Genomic DNA, 25152 nt, shown 5'->3' with positions numbered 1-25152 from the left:
TTCCCTCAAATCTCGCCGGGTTTCCACTTTCTAGTGGAAAAATCTTTCCCCTCCCTCACTCAACTTCCTCTCGCACTTTTGATTCTCCTCGGTTTCCTTTCACCTGAATCCTGGTTTTCAATCGGTTTCTTTTTCAACGGATTTCTAGGTTTGGTTTTGATCGAGCCGATTGATTTCCCCTAAAACAACAATAATCTTAACCTATGTTGCTGTTGGGTTCTTCAATGGAGCAATTCCGGCAGCTCGGAGAGGCCTTGGGAAGTGTAAAGGCCATCATGCTATTCAAAGATAGCATTCAAATAAATCAGCGGCAGTGCTGTTTTTTGCTCGATGTTTTGAGTTTTGCGTACGATTCAATAGCGGAGGAGATGAACCAGAATCTTCGATTCGAAGAACGGCACACTAGATGGAAGGTTTTGGACCAGCCATTACGAGACCTAAACAGAGTATTCAAAGAAGCCGAAGGGTTCATTAGACAGTGTTTGGAAGCGAAAGATTGGTGGGTAAAAGCCCTAGTGCAATATCAAAACAACGATTGCATCGAATTTCATGTTCATAATTTGTTATACAGCATTACTGTTGTCGTTGAAGCCATTGAAACAGCCGGCGAGAATTCCGGTTTCGATCATGATGATATGATGAAGAAGCGGCTAATCAACTCCTTCAAATACAGGAAAGAACACAAGGATTCATCATGATGATATGATGAAGAAGCGGCTAATCAACTCCTTCAAATACAGGAAAGAACACAAGGATTCAAAGATTTTCAGATGGAAATTTGGGAAACAATATTTGATTACTCAGGAATTCTGCAATCGAATCGATACGGTTTGGAATGAAGATCGATGGTTTCTACTCAATAGGATCCGGGAGAAGAAACTCACTGCTCGATACGGTTTGGAATGAAGATCGATGGTTTCTACTCAATAGGATCCGGGAGAAGAAACTCACTGCTTCTTCCAGGTATGAACAACGATTAACTGATCATCTTCTTAAAAACTTAGATGGATCTGAGTGTTTGATAGGAAAATTGCTGCCAAGCTCTATGTTAGTAGGATCAAGGGATTACCAGGTTAGGAGAAGATTAGGGGGTGGTAGTCAATACAAAGAGATTCTATGGTTAGGGGAAAGCTTCGCTATGAGGCACTTTTTTGGGGAAATTGAAGCCTTAATTCCTGAGATATCTATACTGTTATCACTTTCTCATCCAAACATCACGAGATTTCTTTGTGGGTTTACTGATGAGGAAAAGAAGGAGTGTTTCTTGATAATGGAGCTTATGAGTAGAGATTTATCAAGCTATGTAAAGGAGATCTGTGGGTATCGTAAGAGAATTCCATTTCCTCTCCCTGTAGCTCTGGATTTGATGCTTCAAATCGCAAGAGGAATGGAATATCTCCACTCAAACAAGATCTTCCATGGGGATTTGAATCCTTACAACATTCTGGTTAAGCCAAGAGCTTGTTCTACAGATGGGTATGTGCATGCTCAGGTGTCTGGGTTTGGGCTACCTGTTGTGAAGTTCAAGAACTCTTCAAATCAGAATGAATCCCTACCGTTCATATGGTATGCTCCAGAAGTTTTGGAAGAACAGGATCAGTCAGGAAGTACACCGAGTTGTAAATATAGTGAGAAATCTGATGTTTACAGCTTTGGGATGGTTTGTTTTGAGCTTCTGACGGGGAAAGTCCCTTTTGAGGATAGCCATCTTCAAGGGGATAAAATGAGTCGAAACATTAGAGCAGGGGAGAGGCCACTTTTTCCACATAGTATGCCAAAATATGTGACAAACTTGACGAAGAGATGCTGGCATACGGACCCGAATCAAAGGCCGGGGTTCTCGTCGATATGTAGAATTCTTCGGTTTGTAAAGCGATTTGTTGCGATGCATCCTGATTATAGTAGTCAGACCGATCCGGCTACGCCGGCGGTTTGTAAAGCGATTTGTTGCGATGCATCCTGATTATAGTAGTCAGACCGATCCGGCTACGCCGGCAGTGGATTACTGTGACATTGAGTCATGTTTGTTGAGGAAGTTGTCATGTTGGGGATCATCAGCAATAGTAGATATCCCATTTCAGATGTTTGTTTTCAGAATCGTTGAAAAAGAGAAAACTGGTAGCAGCAATAGTAGATATCCCATTTCAGATGTTTGTTTTCAGAATCGTTGAAAAAGAGAAAACTGGTAGCAGCAGCGTTGTTAAAGATACCTCAGAATCAGGAAGTGATGGCGCCTCAGCTTGTGGGGATGAAACGGCATCCTCTACGGATGAGCCTTTCCCAACGCTGGTTGAAAAAAGATTGCCAGTTTCACGTGAAAGCACCAACAGGAGGCTTTCATTGTCAAAGAACAGTTCTGATGTTAAGTTCAACAAGCTACCAGGTTCATCTCCTTATTTCTCATGCTTGCTTCAATTATTACTTGAACTGTGAACTGCACAGACCAAACAATGAAACAAAACATCCTTTTGTTGTTAGTCTATTGAGAATTGGAGAGATCCCACGTCGGTTGGGGAGGAGAACGAAACATTCTTTATAAGGATATTCTATTGAGAATTGGAGAGATCCCACGTCGGTTGGGGAGGAGAACGAAACATTCTTTATAAGGATATGGAAATCTCTCCCTAACAAACGCATTTTAAAATCCTTGAGAGAAGCCCAGAAGAGAGCTCAAAAAGACAATATTTGTTAGCGGTGAGCTTTGGCTGTTACAAAGATATCAGAGTCTGACACCGGGTGATGTACCAACGAGGAGGCTGAGCCTCGAAGGGGTGGATTGTGAAATCTCACATCGGATGGGGAGGAGAACAAAACACTCTTTATAAGGTGATTGTGAGATCTCACATCAGTCGAAGAGGAGAACAAAACATTATTGTGTGGAAACCTCTCCTGCTAGCGGTGGAGATCTCACATCAGTCGAAGAGGAGAACAAAACATTATTGTGTGGAAACCTCTCCTGCTAGCGGTGGGTTTGGGCTATTACAAATATTATCAGAGTCAGACACCGGACGATGTGCCAGCGAGGAGGCTGAGCCTCCAAGAGGGGTGGATTGTGAGATCCCACCTCGATTGGGGAGGAGAATGAAGGGGGTGGAAACTTCTCCCTAGCAGACGTGTTTTAAAAACTTTGAGGGGAATGGGGAGGAGAATGAAGGGGGTGGAAACTTCTCCCTAGCAGACGTGTTTTAAAAACTTTGAGGGGAAGCCCAGAAGGAAAAGCCTAAGGAGGACAATATCGGCTAACGGTGGGCCTGGGTTGTTACAAATGGTATTAGAGTTGAACACCGAATGATGTGCCAGGAGGAGGTTGAGCCCCAAAGGGGGTGGACTGTGAGATCCCACATCGGTTGAAGAGGAGAACGAAGTGTCTCTTCTAAGGGTGTGGAATCCTCTCCCTAGTATCTTCCTAGCAAACACGTTTTAAGAACGAAGTGTCTCTTCTAAGGGTGTGGAATCCTCTCCCTAGTATCTTCCTAGCAAACACGTTTTAAAAACCTTATAGGGGAAGTCCTTAGTTGGGGAGGAGAACGAAGCATTCTTTATACGGATGTGAAAACCTCTCCCTAGTAGACGCATTTTAAAAACCTTGAGAGAAGCCTAAATGGAAAAACTCAAAAAAAAAACCTCTCCCTAGTAGACGCATTTTAAAAACCTTGAGAGAAGCCTAAATGGAAAAACTCAAAAAAAAACTTTATCCGCGGACGGTGGGCTTGGGTCATTACATATTATCTATATGATCTTCATGAATGAATGAAAAAACTGAAACTGATACTGATACTGATACTAACTGATGGTTGATGGCTCCATCCCATAGGTACACCGCAAGGACGATTTTCAAGGCCGCCACAAATCAGTCCTCGAGGGCGTAGCATGAGAATGAATTCTGAAAGCCAGCTTATTTTCAAGGCCGCCACAAATCAGTCCTCGAGGGCGTAGCATGAGAATGAATTCTGAAAGCCAGCTTATAGCAATGACTCCAAAGGTTAGAAGATTATCTGGCCACGCCTCAGATTCTGAGCTACCCTAAAAGCCAAGGAACGAGTATCGACGTAGATGGTTACACTCTCATGATTTACGCATCGACATGCTCATGAACGTTCCCGGAACAATGGGCGTCACAGACAAGTTTTTCTTCTTCTTCTTCCCTAGAAGGGTGGGTGGAAAAGGCCATGGCACTGTGTTTGGAGCTGTGTTTTGAAGATGAGAATGATCCAACATATTTTGTATATAATAGGAATTATGGGTCTTAGAGAGCAATCAGAGGAAGTGGGGAATAATGGATCAAACAATATAATCTCTTTCAGAGTTTTGGTATTCATCTTAAATTCTAAGTGCAGCTCATGTACATGTAAATGAAAGCAACAACCCAGCGTGTTGCGAGGAGGTTCCTACCTGCCCTGCTGCACACCCCATCGGAAGAGGACGAAGGGGGAGAGGTCAAGAATTCATGTAAATGGAAACGATGCTTCAATTTTTTTTACTAAAACCAGATTTCATATCAGATGTATTGCTTTGATGCTGGTTATAACATTGGGAATGAGAATTTAATTTCGTGTCCGCCCTCTTTTGGAAATTGTAAAGCGGTTGTACAGCACTTATTTTCGAGTAAGTGAGCCAACTGAACTTGGGTCGTCGTTGACATAGACAACCTATGCTTAAGCCTATGATTCATGTCCCGTGATTATCCCGTACTTACTCTCGAGTAAGTGAACCAACTAAAATTTGGATCGTCATTGGCATAGACAACATGTGTTCAATATTGACTGAACCTTTCAATATTGATTGAACCTGATGACTAAACTTATAAAAAGTAAAACCGAGCAAAACTAAGGTAACAGCATCACTGAATTTAACTAAGGCATACTCATTTTCTTTCATTCAATTTCAATTTCTAAAACTATTGCTTTTAGTTAAAGACCATAGTTAGGTATAAGGGGTCGTAGCAAACGATTTTATTCCAAACTAATGATAAAAATATTTTTTTGATAAATTTTTAAAATTTAAGGGTATGATTGAATGTATTGAAAGTTTATGCGTACATTTAAATAAAGTATTGTGAGATCCCAACATCAGTTGGAAAGTGTAATGAAACACTCTTTATAAGAGAGTGGAAAACTCTTCTTATTAGTAGATGCATTTTAAAACCGTGAGACAGACGATGATACATAACGGGCTAAAGCGGGCAATATCTGCTAGCAATGGGCTTGAACTGTTACAAATGGTATCAGAGCTAGACATTGGCGGTGTGCCAACGAGAACGCTGGCTCCTTAGGCGACGAATTGTGAGATCTCACATTGGTTAGAGAGGAAAACGAAACACTCCTAATAAAGATGTGGAAACTTCTCCCTAGTAGACATATTTTAAAACCATAAAACGTAATGTACCAAAACGGACGTAGGGACAAAACTAGTACAATGTTTATAGTTAATAGTTATTTAAAATAAAGTAGTACTGGAACATTTTCTGTAACTTAGCCTATTTTTTATAAATAAATTTGTTAGCTTTTTTTAAAAAAAATTTATATATAAATTGAAAGGGTATAATGGTGAAATCGTTCTTTTCTTTTTATTTTTTTAAATATAAAAAAAATGGTTAAATTACCAACTTAATTTTTAATTTAAAGGTTAATATTTATTTAATTCTTACAATTTTTTTTTTAAAAATTAAAATCTTCGACATAAAATTTAAACTTATATCTAAAGAATCAATTAAACTTAAAATACAAAATTATAAGTTTAAGGAATTAAAATTAAAAATAAGAAAAGAAGACATTTAATTAATTATTGATGAAAACAAGTACTTGTTAAGTCTTTTTTTTTTTTTTTTTGTTTCTAAATTAATAGAAAAAAAAAATACTCTAATATTCTAGTGAGCTTTAAATTTTCAAAAATTTCAATAATATTTTAAATTTCAAAAAAATTTAAAAAATATTCCCACACTATATTTTATTTTTAAAATATTTATAAAAATATATCCATCGTTATCTTTATAAAAAAAATATTATTTTTAAATTTAAGAGTATTATTAAAACAATATTTTTATTAATTTAATTTTATTATTATGATTTTTTACACGACTTATTATCATATACTAAAATGATTTAAAAACCAATCCCTTCTAAAAAAGAAACAGAAAAAAGTAAAAATTAGTTTCATCATCATTTAATTTATTTTTATTCCTTTGAAAAAAAGTCAAAAAAAAAAGTCAAAGGGGATCAGGTTTTAGCACTAACTATATTTAACTCCAAATTAAAGCACAAAATTAACGTTAAACCTTAATTTGCTAACTAATTAGTCCAAAAAAGAAACCCCATTAAAGCAATACAAAATTAACGTTAAACCTTAATTTGCTAACTAATTAGTCCAAAAAAGAAACCCCATTAAAGCAATCGGAAAGCTTGAAATGAAAGAATCGTGAAGGGTTGACTTTGCCGTCCCGATCTTTCCACAATTCTTCAAGCTTCCCAAATTCAAGTCAGTTTCTTTTCGTTGACTTTTGTTTCTATATAACATAACCCTTTTGTTTATAAAAACATGTTCTTTTAAACCTTCATCTTTCGTGTTCATATCCATATCCATCTCTAACATGTTTTTTTTTTCTTTCTTTCTTTAAACCTTCATCTTTCGTGTTCATATCCATATCCATCTCTAACATGTTTTTTTTTTCTTTCTTTCTTTTCCTAAATTTATGTTATCCCTTAAAATATTTGGTTTTGTTTGATTATCAAACTCGTAAATAACTTAAATCTAGATATGTTAATTAACCTGTAGAGCCGGGATCTAGTGGGGACCCACTCCAAACGAGAACGGAGATAAGGATTATATTCTTTGCCCCTATCTATATTCCCGAGTCTGCACAATCCCTATCTTGCCTCACTTTATATATAAATAGATGCATGCATATTATTTATTTTTATATATATAAAGTATGAATGATTATATAGTAGTATTGAAATTTGAGTACGTAGACAATATATTATATTTTTGCTTATAAAATATTATTGAATTTATTAGTATGTTTTATATTTTTTTTAATAGAAAGTATCCATTTAAAAAATATTTAAAATGAATATTTTTAAAAATGAAAATAAATGAAAATTTGCAAAGATTAAAATAGGAGGCAGACAGTCAAATTTGTCATATATTGTAAATTTAATTGAATCAATGTTATATTCTAACAAAAAAAAAAAAAAAATTGTTAAATATTGTAGGTAAAAAATGATGGAAGAGACAAGATCAAATGAATCAGATATCAAAGAAGAACAAGAAATGAGAGACGATAGTAAAGAAGAAGCTAGTCAAAACATGGGATTGGGGTCGGATTCAAGTTCGTCGTATCTACCGGAGATGAACCTTGTTTTTGTGCTTCTTTCGTTGCTTTCTCGTGAACAGTCAAATGGTGAAGAGGGTGAACTCATGAAAGCAAAAGAGGTTGAAGCCATTACAACTTACAATATAGCTCGATTGAGTGTAAAAAAGAAAGACATGATCAAAGCCAAGCCAGAACGACGACGAGTAGCGATAAAGGATTACAGGTAATTTTATCCTCTTTTTTACCATTCCTTAGTTTCCCTTTGAAAAATAGAAAATTACCTCTTAAGTAAATGGTTGATTTTACGTTGTATGCAGGCATGGCAGAAAAATGTGAAGAGGACAGTAATATTATATGTTTCTACTAATAATGTGTATATAACTACTTGTTTCTATTAAGTTTTGGTATTGTCACCATGTAAAGATGATGCTCAATAGCGTAGGGAGGGCTAATTTGCTTGTACAAGTATGCAAAGTTCAACTAGGAATATCACTTATAAACAAATATGTTCATTCATATTCTCACTCTCTAAAACTTGGAATTTTAGTGAAGATTGTTGGTCTGATGATGGTGGTGATGGTGCTTCTTGGAAATTTTGGAATTTTAGTAAAGATTGTTGGTTAATGATGGTGTTTGTGAGATCCTACCTCGATTGGAGAGGAGAACGAGTGACAGCAAAGACACTGGACTCCGAAGGAGGGAGGAATGTGAGATCCCACGTGGAGACGAAGTATTTTTTATGAAGGTGTGAAAATCTCTCCATTTCAAAAAATGTTGAGAGAAAGCCCGAGAGAGAAAACAATATTTGTTAGGTGTGTTTTTTTCTATATTCTTCTTTACTTGTGAAAAAAAGATTTAGTTGCCCGTCATTTTCCTACCAGTCTTCTTTAATTTGAAAGGAATAAGAGGATCTTTAAAGTTTAAAGAGTATGCAAAGTAAAGAAAGTTCTAAATTAATCGAAAAGTTGAATATCTTATATAATTTGTTAATAGAATTGTCAACAAAATAGAACCTACAATGTTTTGTCGTCAATTCAAGACCAAGAAAAATGAAGCATCTCATGGCTATTTCATGATAGATCCAATACTTGTGTTAGTAACTTACGGGCCATGATTAATTATTTTAAGGTTTGAATCCCCCCTTACATTACAAAGTTCAATTCCCACAGTCATCGTAACTAATGAAAAAAAAAAAAAAAAAAGAGAGAAAGCCCTTTAAACATATCAACCAAATAGCTAAACACATCATTTTTCTCATACATCAATTGAAGATGCCAGTTAGCATTATCTTCTTCGGGTAAAATTAGTTGCTCGATATCCGACCCGAATTTCAAAAGCTTGTTTCATATCTATGGATGTGAGTATGACAAAATCAACACTGCAATTCAAACACAAAGGAGGTTAAGAGGTTTGCAATTTAACCTTAATATTTGAACCTCTAATTTCATCAAAGTAAAGGAATAAAGAAGACACCATGAATATAGAACACCGGAAATATAAAAGAACATCACGGATTTGAAAACTAGATACAATAAAGCTATGCTCTCCCAAATCTCAAGGAGACCACAAATGTGCTTATTCTATCGTCAATAAGTTCACTGACATAGCATAAGAACAAAAGCTTATGCTAGCACGAGCTTGTCAGAAGATATTTAAAATCAAGGAAGCAAATTATGAACACACTCAATACTGCCTTAAACTAGGTATTGGAGAGAGGATAATTAAAACACCTAGTTTATTATGAACACACTCAATACTGCCTTAAACTAGGTATTGGAGAGAGGATAATTAAAACACCTAGTTTACCATCTCCCCTTGCCTACAAAAATAGCAGATCATTCAATCGTTCAACAAACGTAAGTTAAGTTAGTACCCAATAATCAGTCTGAGATCCTAATCTCAACTCCCAAAACGTCCTTCACCATCTCGTACGACACAAATGCGATTGCAATTGATGGGACAACCTGAACAAGGCAATAGGAGAGAAATCAGATAATATCTTTGATTCAGGGAAATACTATTAAAGTTAGTTCATTAATCAACTTGTAATAATTATGCTCGTCAAATTTAAGCCAGGAACGCTATGAACCACCCAAAAGAATACACAATGCCAAAAATTCAAAGGGACCACTTGGGGATGTATTTTATAATGCTTCTAATCTGAATGGGAATGAATGGGCAGCATTTACAATAAACATTGACAACAATCTTCAAAATTCTAATATAACAAAATCAATTATGATATGAATACAGATCAGCTAAGAGGAACTAAAAAAAATTAAACTATTTTTTAACATTTAAGTGGTGAAATTATGATTTATTATTATTCTTATTCGTTGGAGTACTTAAACTATTTTTTAACATTTAAGTGGTGAAATTATGATTTATTATTATTCTTATTCGTTGGAGTACTTATAAGAGCTCCAGAGCTAGTTTCTTATCCAGGGGGTGGGACAAAATGTTAATAGCAACCGGCTAAAATCTGGGTGCCACTAACCACCCACCCAACAAGAATATTAGATTACCCTATAACAACGATGCCCTAAAATCTGGGTGCCACTAACCACCCACCCAACAAGAATATTAGATTACCCTATAACAACGATGCCTCAGATTGTAAGGTGAAAAAACAATTATGTGGAATAGTCCAGATGAAGCTGGCCCTAACACCCATCTTAATCTTTTTTGAGCAGATTAGATATAATACTTGTCGTTTGTAGAGTTTTTGAAACAAACGTACATCATACTGGTAATTAAAATATTAGATATAATACTTGTCGTTTGTAGAGTTTTTGAAACAAACGTACATCATACTGGTAATTAAAATAACTGCGGCTGGAGAGGAGTAGCGACAAGTACGGGTAACAAGAACGTAAGTTACGGGTAACAAGAACGTAAATCTCTCAAAATGAGTTTTACGATGCATATCTTTATCTCATTTGTATACTAAGTTAGTCAAGCTGCAATTCCAACCAAGGGAAAATCTTAGAAACTCGAATTGGATCTTGCTTATTGGCCTTTCCTTGTCCAGAAAACAGTTCCAGTCTATCTTTGAAGATTGGCTTTAGAAAATCCATGCCCATCACAAGCATGCATGACTTATAACTTTCGAAAACAATAAAAATCTTGAACATCATAACAGCTCTCACTTTTTCCGTTTTCTTGGGTATTCTAAAACCATCCTATGCATGGGGCTAAACAAATAACAGCTCTCACTTTTTCCGTTTTCTTGGGTATTCTAAAACCATCCTATGCATGGGGCTAAACAATCTTTTAACATAAAAAAGGAGGCTATGGTATAATGCAATATGTATACACAGTTCTAAAAACCATTTGCAAAACAATGCACTGAGATCAAATTGATCCCCCAAAACATTACATACAAGATTTCTCATCTTCCATCAAATTCAGAATCAGATATCAATCAGTCAACTCCAAAACATTACATACAAGATTTCTCATCTTCCATCAAATTCAGAATCAGATATCAATCAGTCAACTGCTAGATAATGCATTGTATTAGTATAAACAAGCTAAGACAGAGAAAGAGCATGCCTAACCTTAACTGAGTTGGGGACCAAACCCTTGTACAATGCTCTGAAGCCTTCATAACGAACTGTTTTTCGAAAAGCATCAACCATGCACCAAACCCTTGTACAATGCTCTGAAGCCTTCATAACGAACTGTTTTTCGAAAAGCATCAACCATGCCAGTGTACTCGAGGGGTGCCTTACTTCTTCCATCACCAGTGACTACGGAAGCAGCATTATTCCAACCCACCATCTGCATTCTTCTACGAATGACATCAAGAGGATAAGCAACAGTTTGACCGACTGTTCCAGCAGCAGCTCCACATGCTAGACGTGTTGTCACACTGAGCTCTGAATCTTCAACAAGTCCAAATGGTTTACTTTTAATCAACCAGTCTTTAAGCGATTCATACACAGCAAAGTTGAGGCCCACGTAAGGAACCTGCAAAATGGAACAACCAGTCTTTAAGCGATTCATACACAGCAAAGTTGAGGCCCACGTAAGGAACCTGCAAAATGGAACGAGTTTAATTTAAACTTCATGCACTGTACTTTTTTGTATGCATTTTAGTTATTCTCATGCTAAAAATTTCTTGTTGTTTTTCCTTTTTCTTTCTTTTCTTTTCTTTTTCCTTTTTTTGAAAATACACACTATCTTATAGTTCATGATACTTCCATATACAAGAACTAATAAAATATAAAATACTTTGAGAGCTTAAATAAATCATCTTCTAACGATACATGTTATTGCAATGTACAATATTTTTTTAGTGCACTTTGCTGCACTCAATTGAACCTACTAATAAGCATCTGCAACCTTTAATTGAGCAAGAGCCTCGTCAACGCACCTCACTCAATTGAACCTACTAATAAGCATCTGCAACCTTTAATTGAGCAAGAGCCTCGTCAACGCACCTAAAAAATTACAATGGCATCACATATTTACAACTATAAAAATAAGGAACTTACAACTCCAATGACAGAAGGAAGCCAACCCTTGTACAAAGCCCTTGGACCTTCTTCCCGAAGCACCGTTGAAAGAGCATGGAATATTCCTCTGTACTGGTAAGGAGACTTATCTGTCTGAAAAACAAAATTCATTTCAAATTTAGAGAATTTTAATTTGACTGAAAGAATATCAAAATGTCACAACATAAAATTACATCACAACATTTGTTCATATCCAAGATTTTAGATACTCAGATATGATATGAAATTGGAAACTCATCAGAAATATATTATGATACAAAGGGCAAGTAACTGAGAATGAGAGTACCTGCACAGTTAGCCTGCCTCGCACCATGTCCATAGGGTAAGTTGCTGACATGGCAATTATTCCAGCACAAGCTCCAGCACCAAGACGTAGAAGAGGAGTGAGTTGTGCATCTTCTGCAAAAAATAATGACAAAATAGGCTTCAGATTGAGATTTGTGTATGAGAGGAGGGGGCGGACAACTCTTGTGGTCTCTCATAATAGCTATAAGGTCAGATATCATATAATAAAACTGAAAAATGCGGACAACTCTTGTGGTCTCTCATAATAGCTATAAGGTCAGATATCATATAATAAAACTGAAAAATGGCAACCAAAATGAACTTACGGTCACCAGTTTTCTCCCTGTAAAAGGCCAGTATTCCCCTGTCAATGGAAAAGAACAAAGATATTAGCCATTTAGAAAATATTAAAGAGAAAATTAAGGCGTTTAAGGAGCATATCCTGGATGTATGGGAGGTTGCTTAATTGGCACATTAGTAAGTTTACCAACAAGTATGAACTGTTTTGTAAATCATTGATCTTATTTTTGTAAACTCCTGTTCCAAATGAAGCACTACGTTGAAAGATACATAGTACTCTCTCGGATCAATCTCTCTCAAAAAGTTAACTTCAACAGATACGCAACCCCAATAATCCTATCTGTCAGAATGAAAGAGTATTTATTACAGGTGATCAATTACTAGAGTTTGTGTTTTCCTAATAAAGCAAGAATAATGGAATTCGGCCAGTATACAGGTGATCAATTACTAGAGTTTGTGTTTTCCTAATAAAGCAAGAATAATGGAATTCGGCCAGTAGTCATCAAAGACATGAAAACAGGGTTTAAAGGTACTTTCTATCGCAATACCACCTGGCACCAGCTAGAAATAACTTCATTCCTCAATTTCACCAAGATGGGTGATTATGATCACGATTAGACAACTGCCAACTATTCTTGCAAATGTGGTTATGTAAGTGCAACCAACAAATGAGTACGTTCCAATGTCATTCATACAAATTCAAGCAAAATAAAGCATTGCACCCTCCAACACGTGCATCAAACGTTCCAATGTCATTCATACAAATTCAAGCAAAATAAAGCATTGCACCCTCCAACACGTGCATCAAAATTCACTTAAAACACTTGAGTCAACCCTTTCTGAAGGCAAAATTGAAGATGAATATTTTGCATCATTATGACAGACCACCGACTTCAAAACATACCGAGAAGCTTGCTCATAGCTGAAGAATTTTACTATCATTATGACAGACCACCGACTTCAAAACATACCGAGAAGCTTGCTCATAGCTGAAGAATTTTACTGCTGAATTTGGTACTATACGAGCACAATTTGTACCATTGCCTTTGAATAATCCTCGAAAACCCTCAGTTCTCCAAATATATTTCAAGCCTTGTATCGTTACCATTGCCTTTGAATAATCCTCGAAAACCCTCAGTTCTCCAAATATATTTCAAGCCTTGTATCGTCCCATTATATTTTATGCTATGAGGATTCTGGACCTGTTTGTAGAAGCAACTATGTAAGAAGTTGTAGCTATGTATATCCTACTTTGTGCATGCTCATAACCCTTGTGATTTGAGTGTATGACACCACAATGATCAAATAATACCAAAGAAAAAAAAAATACTAATAATGAAAAGATTAGACATACCTGTAATAATATCTTCAAACGCTCCAAAGGGGCAACAGCAGTTCGAGACCTGAACATATACAGAAGAAAATTTCAGAAAATGATTACAATGCAAAGGGGCAACAGCAGTTCGAGACCTGAACATATACAGAAGAAAATTTCAGAAAATGATTACAATGAATCGGAAACTCAGGTTTGAAGTTCCAAAAATCAGGTAATTCGGAATACTGGAAACGACGCAGTCAAAATTTTAAAAACCTGTACGGTAAACGCAATAAACCGTTACTAAACTTCTTTTCCAGGTCAAAAGTTATGATTTAAAAACCTGTACGGTAAACGCAATAAACCGTTACTAAACTTCTTTTCCAGGTCAAAAGTTATGATTTACCAAATCCATCAACTTCAATTGTCAGTTTGATTTAACTATTCAAATTATTGACGGTCCGAAATTCAATTGTTAAGTTTTTCTCTCCTACATTTTTTCTCTTAAACGAACAACCATAGCAACGAGAAAAATTCAATTGTTAAGTTTTTCTCTCCTACATTTTTTCTCTTAAACGAACAACCATAGCAACGAGAAAAATAAATAAATACTCAACCGACGAGCTAGAATTTAAACAGGCAGCAAAATGAGAGAAAAATAAATCTATAATCATTCAACGTAGATTTAAATCGATAGAAATCACAGTTCACAGGGAAACGAAATGGAACTCACACTCCACCGGCGACTCCACCAGCAACCAGAGATTTGCAGATGCTAAGCAGAGCATAACTAGGTGCTTTGACGCCTCCTCTCGCAAGCTTCGCCTCCTCTGCCAGGTTTACGATCGTAGAAACAGCCGATTCGCTTCGTTTGACGTCCTCCGAAGCCATACAAGAAATCAACGAAACAGAAAATGAAGTCGAAAATCACCGAAAACCTAAGTTGCCGTAATTGGAAGCGTGATCTCAGCCTCCAAACAAAGATTCCGGTGATTATCAGAGAGCAAGGTTTTGCTTTTCTCTCTTTCGTCAGTGTTAATCGCGGAGGGAAGAGGGAACGTTGCGGCTGCAGCTGTTGCGAAGTCATGAGCTTCTTTGAGACCTCAAAACTACTACCGTTAACTAACGCCGTTTGCTTTGATGTTGATTGACGGCGTTTATTGGTGGTTTCGGCTTGCTGTGAATTTAGATGAATTCTCAGCCACTAGAGTTAGTCTTCTGTAAATAGCAAACTGTACTCGCCATAATAATTGAACACGTGGCATTCCGAGAGATATTCTGCTGCATAAAGGAACACTGCAATCACAAATTCTCACCAATCAGATTCAACCGTTAACCTAAGAAAATCAGATTCTTTATTTTGATTTTCCAATTCTAAAACTGAATAATACACTATTTTCCCAACTGTTTTATGTTCTTTTTTTTACGATGAAGAAATCCATATAAACTTTTTTTTTAATTATATTTATAAATTTAAATACTATTTTTAGAACGTGACTGTCTTTAAATTTGACATTTCTAGACATGAAATTGTATGTCCGTTAATTAGAAATGTCTATTCATTTAATAGGGACTTACCTCGAATATAATGAAACATTCAATATTTATTATACTAAAAAAAGTACAAAAATCTAACATTAATGTAATGTTTTATTCAATACTAAACCGTCCCAATCGATTGAAGACGAAAACGAAACATTCTTTAAGGTATAAAAATTTCTTTCTAATAGACTGCATTTCAAAATCGTGAGCTTGGACGCTAAACAAATAATATCTGTTTTGCAGTGGTTTGAGCGGTTACAAATACTCCCTAAACTTAAGTTACTATTGTTTCAAACCAAAAAAATTAAAAGGTAAATGTGAAATTATATAATTAAAAATCTAATTTTTTCACTTGGGTAATTACTATCAAGGTGGAGAGACTGAAACCTTGTCCAAGATTTGGTATGTATATTAACCAATCTGGTTTTGATCGCTCGTGAATTAGATCTAAACTTTCTATACCAACACAAATTATCTAAAAATTTATTGTATTATAGGCAATGTAGCTTCAATTGAACTGGAAAAAAAACATAGCGTGAGAGATTTTAGTGTTTAAACGTACAAAATCACTATTATTATTATAGATTAAATATGTTTTTGTGAGTAATTTTTAAATTGTTAAAATCATTTTTATCCCTCTTTAATAATCTCGAGTGATTTTGAATAGAATAAATATAACTTGTGGTTTAATGTCCTAATTAATTATGGCATTAATTCTTTTGATAGGACCTATGAGATTTATTATTGAAGTTTAATTTGAGAAATTTAAGAATATATATATATATATATATATATATATATATATATATTCATAACTTTTTTTTTTATTATTATTATTCCTTATCCAAAAACATATTCTTGGCAAAAGAATAGGAAAAAGGAAACATTCTTCTTTAAGCCAAAAGCACCACCACCCCACTCATCTATCCGACCAGCGACAACCAAAGGCGACACAACCGGCGCCCTGATTGCAGCAACGGACGACAGCAGATTTTGGTGAGACTATGTGTCAGAATTTAGTGTCAGAATTTAAGGTAACTTATTAGTAGTTTGAATGAGTCGAGATATTTATAATTCGTTAATATTTTGATAATATATTAGTTATGAAATATATTTTACACCTTCATAATCAATTAATATTTTTTTATTTATGATTTGATTAGTAGTATATTTTATTTTGTTCTCAAAATTTAGTTAGTTTATATTTTCTGGTAGGTATTAATTGGTAGTTTGTATCTTATTTAAATGTTGAATATAAAATTGAACCTTCGATCCCCATTATATTCCTCATTTTAACTCTGTTTTGTCTTGATTAATAATATTTTCAGATCTATTCACACTTTTGAGTGGTAGATATTGGTATTAGAGTCAAGTTGGTAATCAAGGATTTGATATTATTACTCAACGAGATGAATGGTGAAAGTGCTTTTATGGGTATAGCTATAGAAAAGCTTGTTGGCAATAATTATAATTATTGGAAGTTATGTATGGTGAAAGTGTTTACCTGGGCAAAATTTATGGGATTTAATTTAAGGTGATGACACAGAATTCCAGAAGATACTCCACAGAATGTTTAAGATATAATGATCATGTTCGTGAACTTTGATTAGCAAGGAGTATATTGATCATGTTCGTGATTTAAAGTCACCAAAGCAAGTGTGGAAAATACTTCAAAAGTTGTTCACTAAGAAAAATACAGCTCGATTGCAATTTCTAGAGAACGAACTAGCTGTAGTAACTCAAAGTAATTTTTCTGTTGAAGAATATTTCTTGAAGGTGAAAAATCTGTGTTCTAAAATTTTAGAATTAGATGCTGAGGAACCAGTGAGATATGCTCGATTACGGTGTTATCTTATTCATGGATTATGAAAAGACTGTATACCCTTTGTTTCCTCAATACAAGGGTGGGCAAATCAACGTACAGTTATTGAATTGGAGAATTTTCTTTCTAATTAGGAAGCTTTGATTAAGCAAGTCACTTCAGCTGTATATCAAGATAATGTTTCTACAGATGCCCATGCCTTTATAGACTACAATGAAGAATGGATTGTCGATTCTAGTTGTTCTTATCATGCAACTAGAAACGAAACTCTTATATCAGATGTTCGTTCACACTATCAAAAGAAGAGTAAAGGGCCACAACAAAGTGGCTGAATTGGAATCACGATTTTCTCAACTTTAGGAGGAACTAAAGAAAACAAGTGATCAACTGAGCATATTTGAATCACACAAAAAGCAAGCCCAACAGGAAGCAGAAGAAGCAAAGAAATAACTATCAGATATGTATGCAAAGTTTGAAGAATCCCAATAGTAGGTGCTTGAGCTCTCAGCTTCTAAGGAAGATCGTGTTCAAGAACTGTACAAACTTTCTCAAGATCGCGATCGAGCATGGGAGTCCAAACTCAAAGCTGTTCAGAAGCAGCACGCAATGGATGTTGCTGCATTGGCCTCCGCCATGAATGAAGTTCAGAGGGAGGCTCAAGGTCCAGCTGAACATGGTGCCTGAATCTGACCAAACCCGAAGTAACCTTGTTGAGTCTGCACAAATTGAGATGGATTATTTAAGAGAACAAAGCTGACCAAACCCGAAGTAACCTTGTTGAGTCTGCACAAATTGAGATGGATTATTTAAGAGAACAAAGCTCTCAGAGACACTCTCCCTTGTTGAAAAACTGAAAATGAGCTCAATTACGGTAGAGAATCTGAAGTTCAAGCCCTCAACATTGCAAGGAAAAACCAAAATCAATTTGAAACAACCAAAACAACGGTGGAAAAGCTTAGCCCTCAACATTGCAAGGAAAAACCAAAATCAATTTGAAACAACCAAAACAACGGTGGAAAAGCTTCCATCAGAATTGGAGCAATCAAAAGGATCAGAATTCATGGAGGGACGACTTTGATTTTCATGGAGGGAAGGGAAGAAGGCAGAAAGCAAGGAATGAAGGAATGAATGGAAATAGAGTAGGGAGAGGAGGCCGAGGAAGACCTACAGGGAGAGAGAGTCAACAGGGTGGAATTCCATTGTCAATGATAGGATCTCCTTTTGAACCTCTAGGAATTCCTCCGCTCGGACCAATGCAGCCACTTACTCCTAGCATGTCACCCGGTCTAGGCCCACCAGTTTCTCCAGGCGTTTTTGTCCCACCATTCTCCCCTCCAGTTTGGCCTGGTGCTCGTGGTATTGATATTGAGTATGTTAGTTGTTCCACCAGGACCATTAGGACCTAGATTTCCTCCAACCATAGGGACCCTACCAAGTGCTGCCATGTTTCTTCCGGTGTAGCTGGACCAAGTTTCAATAACTCTGGACCAGTGGGATAGGGTGCTCAACCTGACCTGAATAAAAGTCCTAGTGATTTTTGTTTTACAGTAGGCTTTGCTGCAATTTCATGGTGTAGTAAGTGTTATCTGATATTGAATTGCAGAAAATACATACTAATGAGCAAGTTACAGACATATTTACTAAGACACTTGCCAAAATGAAGTTTGAAGTTTTTCGTAAGGCTCTTGGAGTTATTGAGAAATAAGCTTGCACTAAGTGAGACTGTCATAATTTAATGCAACTTATTGCTAGTTTGAATTAGTCAATATATTCGTAATTTAATATTATTTGATTAGCAGTTAGATTTAGTTAGTTTATATTTTCTTATTGGTAGGTATTATTTGGTAGCTTGTATTCTATTTAAACTTTATGAATATTAATAAAGATTGAACCTTCCATTCTAACTTTATTTCTCATTCTTAACTCTATTTTATTTACTTGAGTAATAATATTTTCAGATATTTTCACACTTTTTAGTGGTAGATATTGTGTCACTATACGCCTTGTTCCGACACCTCCAGCAAATCCATGCCCCCAACCATGTCAGCTTCTTCTTCATCAATATCGTTGCATCTTCTCCTTCCATGGACCGCTTCAACAGCTAAACTCGTTGCTCATGCTCCAGTAAAGCCCAGCAGATGGCGGAGAGACATGGACCACAACCACAGTTCTCTCATCTCTATCATCTTCGCCCGTGGCCCACGACGGTTCCTGTTGTGCATCGTAATGCCACAACCTTCAATGCTCTGATACCACTTGTTGTGTTATAATGCCACAACCTTCAATGCTCTGATACCACTTGTTGAACAAACACTACAACAACAATGTTTTGATACCACTTCTTATAACCAAATGCCACAACCAAAATGTTCAGATACCCAATTGTGGTAGCAGAAAGTAGAATTAAGATCAATCGCATTTACACACCCACAAACATAAACTAAACAAAGAGATACAAAGATTTACATTGTTCAGAGATAAGAAATTTCCCTACATCCAATAGTAGATAATCACTATAACCAAAAGTGTGTACAAAGTGTATCTTTCACACTCTCATACTACAAAATCTCTCTTACAAAGACAAAGACAGGGGATGGTCGGGGAAGGACAAGGACGAGGGTGGAGAATATTCATTGCTCGGTCTCCCTTTAACTTGCACGAATTTTTGTTTCACTTCTTCTTCCATTAGAGACGATCCTTTGCAACGATGTTCTTTTGTCCTCAAATAATTAGATGAAAACAAAATTAATTGTAGTTAATCTCTTCTAAATACGTCTATTTTGCAGGCCAAATTCATTAAATAACCAAATAATAAACTTTTTAGCAAAGCTTGGAAGTTAGTTAGAGTTGTTAATCATAGTTTAAAACTTAGTTAATCCAAAAGAGATTTGTAATATATAAAAGAAAATAAATTAAAATAAGAGATGAGGAATCTCAGGTTCCACATATTATGACCACGACATAATGGTGAAAACAGCAAGAATCGAGCTGTCACTTTCTTCGAGGTGAAATGTCCAAGAATTTTGTCGTTTTGTGGTTATTTCTCCCCATAAGCTTACGTTCATTTAGAAGGGCTTATCAATAACATTTTAAAAATGGATTTGGAAAAATATATCAAAATGACTAAAATATCCTCGGATTAAATTTACAACCAAGACAATCTCAAAACTACCCTTAAAAATTTCAATAATATTCTTAAATTTAAAAAAACTAAAAAATACGTTTAATTTTTAAAATAAATCAAAATTATTTAGATAATCTACTAATTCTTTTTAAAAATTCATTTCAACAATATTTCAAAAATATCCTTTCCATTAATATTTTTAAATTTTTTAAAAACTTAAAAAAAAAAAAAATATTCTTACTCCAATTTAAAATTAAAAAAAAATTAAAATTTTGATGTTATCAAAGTTTCTTCTCAGAATATTTTTTAACAAAAATTTATAGATATTGTTTTAAAGCAAAATGCAAATATATTATATATCATCTTTATAAAGTATAAATTCAAATAGCAACAGAAAGTGTGACAAATAAAATACACATTATATTATATAAACCCATACTCCTAAGTTAAACATCTACTAAGACAAACACATAAGGCTCTCTACAAGTCATATTCATACAAACATTCAAAAACTTTTTTTTAAGCTGATTATATTTATATATATGTTATTAACATTTTCCCGAATATAAATTAGTTTCTATAATGATTCAATGCCCATTATTTTTTGCCATCATTTTCCCCATTCCCTCTATAAAACCCTACTTCCATTGCCACTCCAACAAGGAAAACAACTCCACCGGAAAAAATGGAGTTCCGACGTCGAGCTCTCCTCCTCTGCATCATGGTTCTGACGTTAATGGCGAAATCCAATGCTGGGAAGATAGCTATTTATTGGGGTCAAAATGGAAATGAAGGCACTTTGGCAGACACCTGCGCCACCGGAAACTACCAGATTGTTATCCTTGCTTTTCTATCCGTCTTCGGCAACGGACAGACGCCGCAGATCAACGTCGCCGGCCACTGCGACCCCTTTAGTAATGGATGCATTAAATTGAGCTCCGACGTCAAGTCGTGCCAAGCTAGAGGCATCAAGGTGATTATATTTTATTATTGAATTAGGTTTATTTAATCATTTTAGACTCCGTGGTCAAACTTGACTTGAATAGATACGAGATTTCTCATTTAGACACTTTGTTTTGGGCTTTCTCTGTTTCATTTATAAATTTATGATCTTCCAATAAATTAACTAAGGTGGGATTCACTCCCAATATTGACTCAGGATCTTCCACTAAATTAACTGAGGTGAGATTCACTCCCAATAATTCTCAATACTAATTTCATAATAGGTTATACTTTCCATCGGAGGCGGCGTGGGAAGCTACTTCCTCTCATCGCCCGAAGACGCCAAAAAAGTTGCAGACTACCTATGGAACAACTATTTAGGAGGACATTCACCGTCCTCGCCTCGTCCGCTCGGCAATGTCGTGCTCGACGGTGTCGACTTCGACATCGAAGGTGGGACAAACAAGCATTGGGACGAGCTTGCAAGGGCTCTTTTGGACTTCGGCAACCGAAGCGGCAAGAAGGTGTTCATCACGGCAGCTCCACAGTGCCCTTTCCCCGACGCCTGGCTCGGCGACGCGCTGATGACGGGTCTTTTCGACTTCGTTTGGGTTCAATTCTACAACAACCCACCATGTCAATTTTCAGGAGACGGCACCAATCTTTTTGATGCTTGGAAAGTGTGGACTTCCAAAATTCCTCATGCACAAATCTTCTTGGGCCTCCCGGCGGCTCCGGCGGCTGCCGGCTCTGGGTTCATTCCGGCCGATGCTCTCAAATCAGTGGTGCTACCAGTCGTCAAACGCTCACCTGAGTACGGCGGCGTTATGCTGTGGTCGAAGTTTTATGATGATCAAACTGGCTATAGCTCTTCCATTAAACAAGCTGTTTGAGATATGTAACATGTTGTGTCCCCTCTTATACAACATCTATGTATGTATGAGTGTATGTATATATGCATGTATAACGAATGTTTCAACAACTAATAGAAAGATCGATTCTTTGGGATCCTTCCTTTCTTCAAACGAAACAAACAGAGATAGAATCAGACCGATTCCCTAAATGCTTTTCTAGATATTCCTCAATGTCCTGGCTATTCACGGAACGTGAGAAGCAGATGAATAATCATCCGCTTCCGGAAGAAATCAAATAATTTCTCGGGAATCCTACAAGATCCATTCGTTCTTTTTTATCTAACAAATGGTCAGAACTTCATATGGGTTCGAATCCTATTGAGAGATTCACTAGAGATCAGAAATTGTTAAAGAAAGAACAAGATGTTTCTCTTATCCCTTCCGGGCGATCGAAAAATAAAGAAATAGTTAATATATTCAAGATAATTACGTATTTACAAAATACCTTCTCAATTCATCCTATTTCATCAGATCCGGAATGTGATATGGTTTCGAAGGATGAACTGGATATGGACAGTTCCAATAAGATACACGTTTGTTGGGTTTTTTTGTAATAAAAGTGATGTAAGTTTATTTATCTTCGACCACGCTTCAATTCAATAAATTTGAGTGATTGAATTGTTACTCATGGATGTACGTATCAAATTAATAAGAATGGATTATTAATTTTGATACAGTTTATGAATTCGGAACATATATATAGTTCATGTAGGTTGACTAGAAAAAATTTATGTGTTAATTATTAAATTACGAAATAAATTAATTAATAGATAAACATATCGTACAAAATTATTTAGAGTTAATGTATTTAATGAGTTAATGGGAAAAAAAAATTAGAATAATATTCGGATGATAAATAAAATGCGATAAAATAAACACAAATTTTTTAATTTTGTGTCTATTAAAATTTTCATAAATTAAAAAAAAAAAAATTGAATGTTTAATGTTATATAAGACGTAAAATTTAATTTTTGTGTAGTAGATTTGTTAATTTTAACAAATATTGAAAATATATTAAATAAAAAATTGAAGGGTTGAAAGTTTTATTTAAGTTACGAATTTAGTTTTTATAATTTAAAAAAGTTATAAATTGTTATAAATTAAAAACAATAACTCGATTAAATAAAAATAATAATTCTTCGAACTTCAAGTTCCCAGATCCTCTGTTCGGGAAAAGACGACGGCGTCTTAATTTTGCGGTAGAGGATGCGCCGATTACAATGCGACGAGTTAGAGCTTCGAGTTTCTGCTGTCTGGATTCGGTTTAAGGTTGTGGCAATCCTCTTTTAGAAGTATTTCGATCACACTGCACGGTATTTACTCTGTTACACTGCAACTTAACGCTTCTGATAATATATTATGCTCATGATGCGCTGAAAGTTACTCGGAAAATTGAATTTGGTGTAGAATTGTTGATTCTGATGGGAGCTTTAGAATTGGAATTTGTATCTTTGAAGGATTAGTTACGACTCCTTGATCGATTAAGGTTAGGCGTTAGCAGTATTAGCACATGGATGACAATCGGACATTTCCCTGAGTATGCCTGAATTTGGGGCTTTGTTTTCCTCTTTGAATCACGCTCTTGCTTTGTATGATGATCGCGTAGAACATTGAATAAAATCATTTATCATGATCCTTGCAGAAAACAACGTTTAAAGTTTCATTTGCTACAATGGGAAACTATCGACATTCCAAGTTTTCGATTAGTATTCTGCATTCATCTCTATAAATGGTCTAATCTACCAGGATCAGGTCATGCTAGATCCGGAACTTTTGACTTGCACAATTTTCAGCTTATTTAGATTGAAAACCCCATTCTGTGAAAGATCCACTTCTTCACCTCTTTGTAGTACTATTTAGAGAAAATAGACTGTGGTTTACTATGAGATCTCACGTCGGTTGGGGAAAACAAAACATTCTTTATAAGGATGTGAAAACCTCTCCTTAGCAGACGCTTTTTAAAAACCTTGAGAGGAAGTTCGAAAAGGAAAACACAAAGAAGACAATATCTGATAGTGGGGAGTTTGTGCTGTTACAAATGGTACCAGAGCCAGACACTGGGTGATGTGCCAGCGAGGAGACTGAACTCCGAAGGGAAGTGGACACGAGGCGGTGTGCCAATAAAGACGTTGTGCTTTGAAGGGGGGTAGATTGGGGGGTCCTACATCGATTGGAGAAGGAACGAGTGCCAGCGAGGACAGTGGGCCCCAAAGGGGGTGGATTGGGGGGTCCCACATCGGTTGGAGAAGGGAACGAGTGCCAGCGAGGATGTTGGGCCTTGAAGGGGGTGGATTGTGAGATCTCATATCGGTTGGGGAGGAGAACTAAACATTCTTTATAAAGGTGTGGAAACCTCTCCCTAGTTAGACCCATTTTAAAAACCTTGAGGGGAAATCCGAAAGGGAAAGTTCAAAGAGGACAGTATGTGCTAGTTGTAGGCTTGACTTGTTACATTTACCTAATTATCTTGCAACTTCATTTTTTCCGTTAGAGATGCTGGCTTCTTCACTTAGGTTTATCAGATTTTTATCTTCTTTTTCTTGTTTACCTCCATAATACTTGAATAGTTTCAGAACCACATGTTTCTTCAATTTTAGTGAAATTTCTTAAAGAAAAAGTTATTTCAGAACCTTTTTCCTTNGACATTCCAAGTTTTCGATTAGTATTCTGCATTCATCTCTATAAATGGTCTAATCTACCAGGATCAGGTCATGCTAGATCCGGAACTTTTGACTTGCACAATTTTCAGCTTATTTAGATTGAAAACCCCATTCTGTGAAAGATCCACTTCTTCACCTCTTTGTAGTACTATTTAGAGAAAATAGACTGTGGTTTACTATGAGATCTCACGTCGGTTGGGGAAAACAAAACATTCTTTATAAGGATGTGAAAACCTCTCCTTAGCAGACGCTTTTTAAAAACCTTGAGAGGAAGTTCGAAAAGGAAAACACAAAGAAGACAATATCTGATAGTGGGGAGTTTGTGATGTTACAAATGGTACCAGAGCCAGACACTGGGTGATGTGCCAGCGAGGAGACTGAACTCCGAAGGGAAGTGGACACGAGGCGGTGTGCCA

The 25152-nt window shown here is 35.9% G+C and overlaps 3 protein-coding genes and 2 long non-coding RNA genes across 10 annotated transcripts; 3 read left to right on the top strand and 2 right to left on the bottom strand.

Moving 5' to 3' along the window:
• LOC111473329 (light-sensor Protein kinase-like) lies at positions 1 to 4557 on the top strand. The gene is made up of 7 exons (XM_023118880.1): positions 1 to 624; positions 692 to 885; positions 944 to 1931; positions 1999 to 2118; positions 2186 to 2383; positions 3815 to 3839; positions 3907 to 4557. Exons 1-7 carry the CDS (start codon positions 204 to 206, stop codon positions 4025 to 4027), a joined length of 2067 nt encoding a protein of 688 aa, XP_022974648.1. The 5' UTR covers positions 1 to 203; the 3' UTR covers positions 4028 to 4557.
• On the bottom strand, positions 2642 to 25152 carry LOC111473331. Its single transcript, XR_002715645.1, has 2 exons — positions 25120 to 25152; positions 2642 to 2762 (listed from the first exon to the last, which is right to left on the bottom strand). It is a non-coding gene; the product is annotated as an uncharacterized LOC111473331 (long non-coding RNA).
• Positions 8409 to 14822, bottom strand: LOC111473325 (mitochondrial adenine nucleotide transporter ADNT1-like). 6 transcript variants are annotated; one of them, XR_002715642.1, is made up of 12 exons: positions 14466 to 14799; positions 13772 to 13820; positions 13523 to 13619; positions 13416 to 13455; positions 13322 to 13348; positions 12444 to 12481; positions 12119 to 12231; positions 11812 to 11925; positions 11018 to 11284; positions 10873 to 10950; positions 9110 to 9276; positions 8836 to 9042 (listed from the first exon to the last, which is right to left on the bottom strand). XR_002715642.1 is itself a non-coding variant. In XM_023118877.1 (11 exons), the coding sequence occupies exons 1-10, from the start codon at positions 14621 to 14623 to the stop codon at positions 9193 to 9195; spliced, it is 1065 nt and encodes a 354-aa protein (XP_022974645.1). In that variant the 5' UTR covers positions 14624 to 14822; the 3' UTR covers positions 8409 to 8690; positions 9186 to 9192. The 6 variants fall into 6 exon arrangements, 1 of the variants encoding a protein (XP_022974645.1); XR_002715641.1 differs by having other exon boundaries at positions 13416 to 13461; positions 13529 to 13619; positions 14466 to 14798; XM_023118877.1 differs by lacking the exons at positions 8836 to 9042; positions 13322 to 13348 and adding an exon at positions 8409 to 8690 and having other exon boundaries at positions 9186 to 9276; positions 13389 to 13509; positions 13577 to 13619; positions 14466 to 14822.
• On the top strand, positions 8942 to 15066 carry LOC111473330. Its single transcript, XR_002715644.1, has 3 exons — positions 8942 to 9015; positions 9083 to 9168; positions 15056 to 15066. It is a non-coding gene; the product is annotated as an uncharacterized LOC111473330 (long non-coding RNA).
• Positions 20906 to 22055, top strand: LOC111473326 (acidic endochitinase-like). The gene is made up of 2 exons (XM_023118878.1): positions 20906 to 21193; positions 21447 to 22055. Exons 1-2 carry the CDS (start codon positions 20906 to 20908, stop codon positions 22053 to 22055), a joined length of 897 nt encoding a protein of 298 aa, XP_022974646.1.

Source organism: Cucurbita maxima, unplaced genomic scaffold, assembly GCF_002738345.1.
Source record: "Cucurbita maxima cultivar Rimu unplaced genomic scaffold, Cmax_1.0 Cma_Scf00115, whole genome shotgun sequence".
NCBI lineage: Eukaryota > Viridiplantae > Streptophyta > Magnoliopsida > Cucurbitales > Cucurbitaceae > Cucurbita > Cucurbita maxima.
This window is presented reverse-complemented; position numbering and strand designations above follow the sequence as displayed.

Coding starts and splice junctions, on each gene's coding strand:
- LOC111473329 (XM_023118880.1), top strand. CDS start 204: ATGTTGCTGTTGGGTTCTTCAATGGAGCAATTCCGGCAGCTCGGAGAG. Junction 625..691: donor CGGCGAGAATTCCGGTTTCG/ATCATGATGATA, acceptor ACACAAGGATTC/ATCATGATGATATGATGAAG. Junction 3,840..3,906: donor CCGCAAGGACGATTTTCAAG/GCCGCCACAAAT, acceptor CTTATTTTCAAG/GCCGCCACAAATCAGTCCTC.
- LOC111473325 (XM_023118877.1), bottom strand. CDS start 14,623: ATGGCTTCGGAGGACGTCAAACGAAGCGAATCGGCTGTTTCTACGATC. Junction 10,951..11,017: donor CCCTCGAGTACACTGGCATG/GTTGATGCTTTT, acceptor GTTTGGTGCATG/GTTGATGCTTTTCGAAAAAC. Junction 9,277..10,872: donor TGGTCCCCAACTCAGTTAAG/GTTAGGCATGCT, acceptor TGCCTTGTTCAG/GTTGTCCCATCAATTGCAAT.
- LOC111473326 (XM_023118878.1), top strand. CDS start 20,906: ATGGAGTTCCGACGTCGAGCTCTCCTCCTCTGCATCATGGTTCTGACG. Junction 21,194..21,446: donor GCCAAGCTAGAGGCATCAAG/GTGATTATATTT, acceptor ATTTCATAATAG/GTTATACTTTCCATCGGAGG.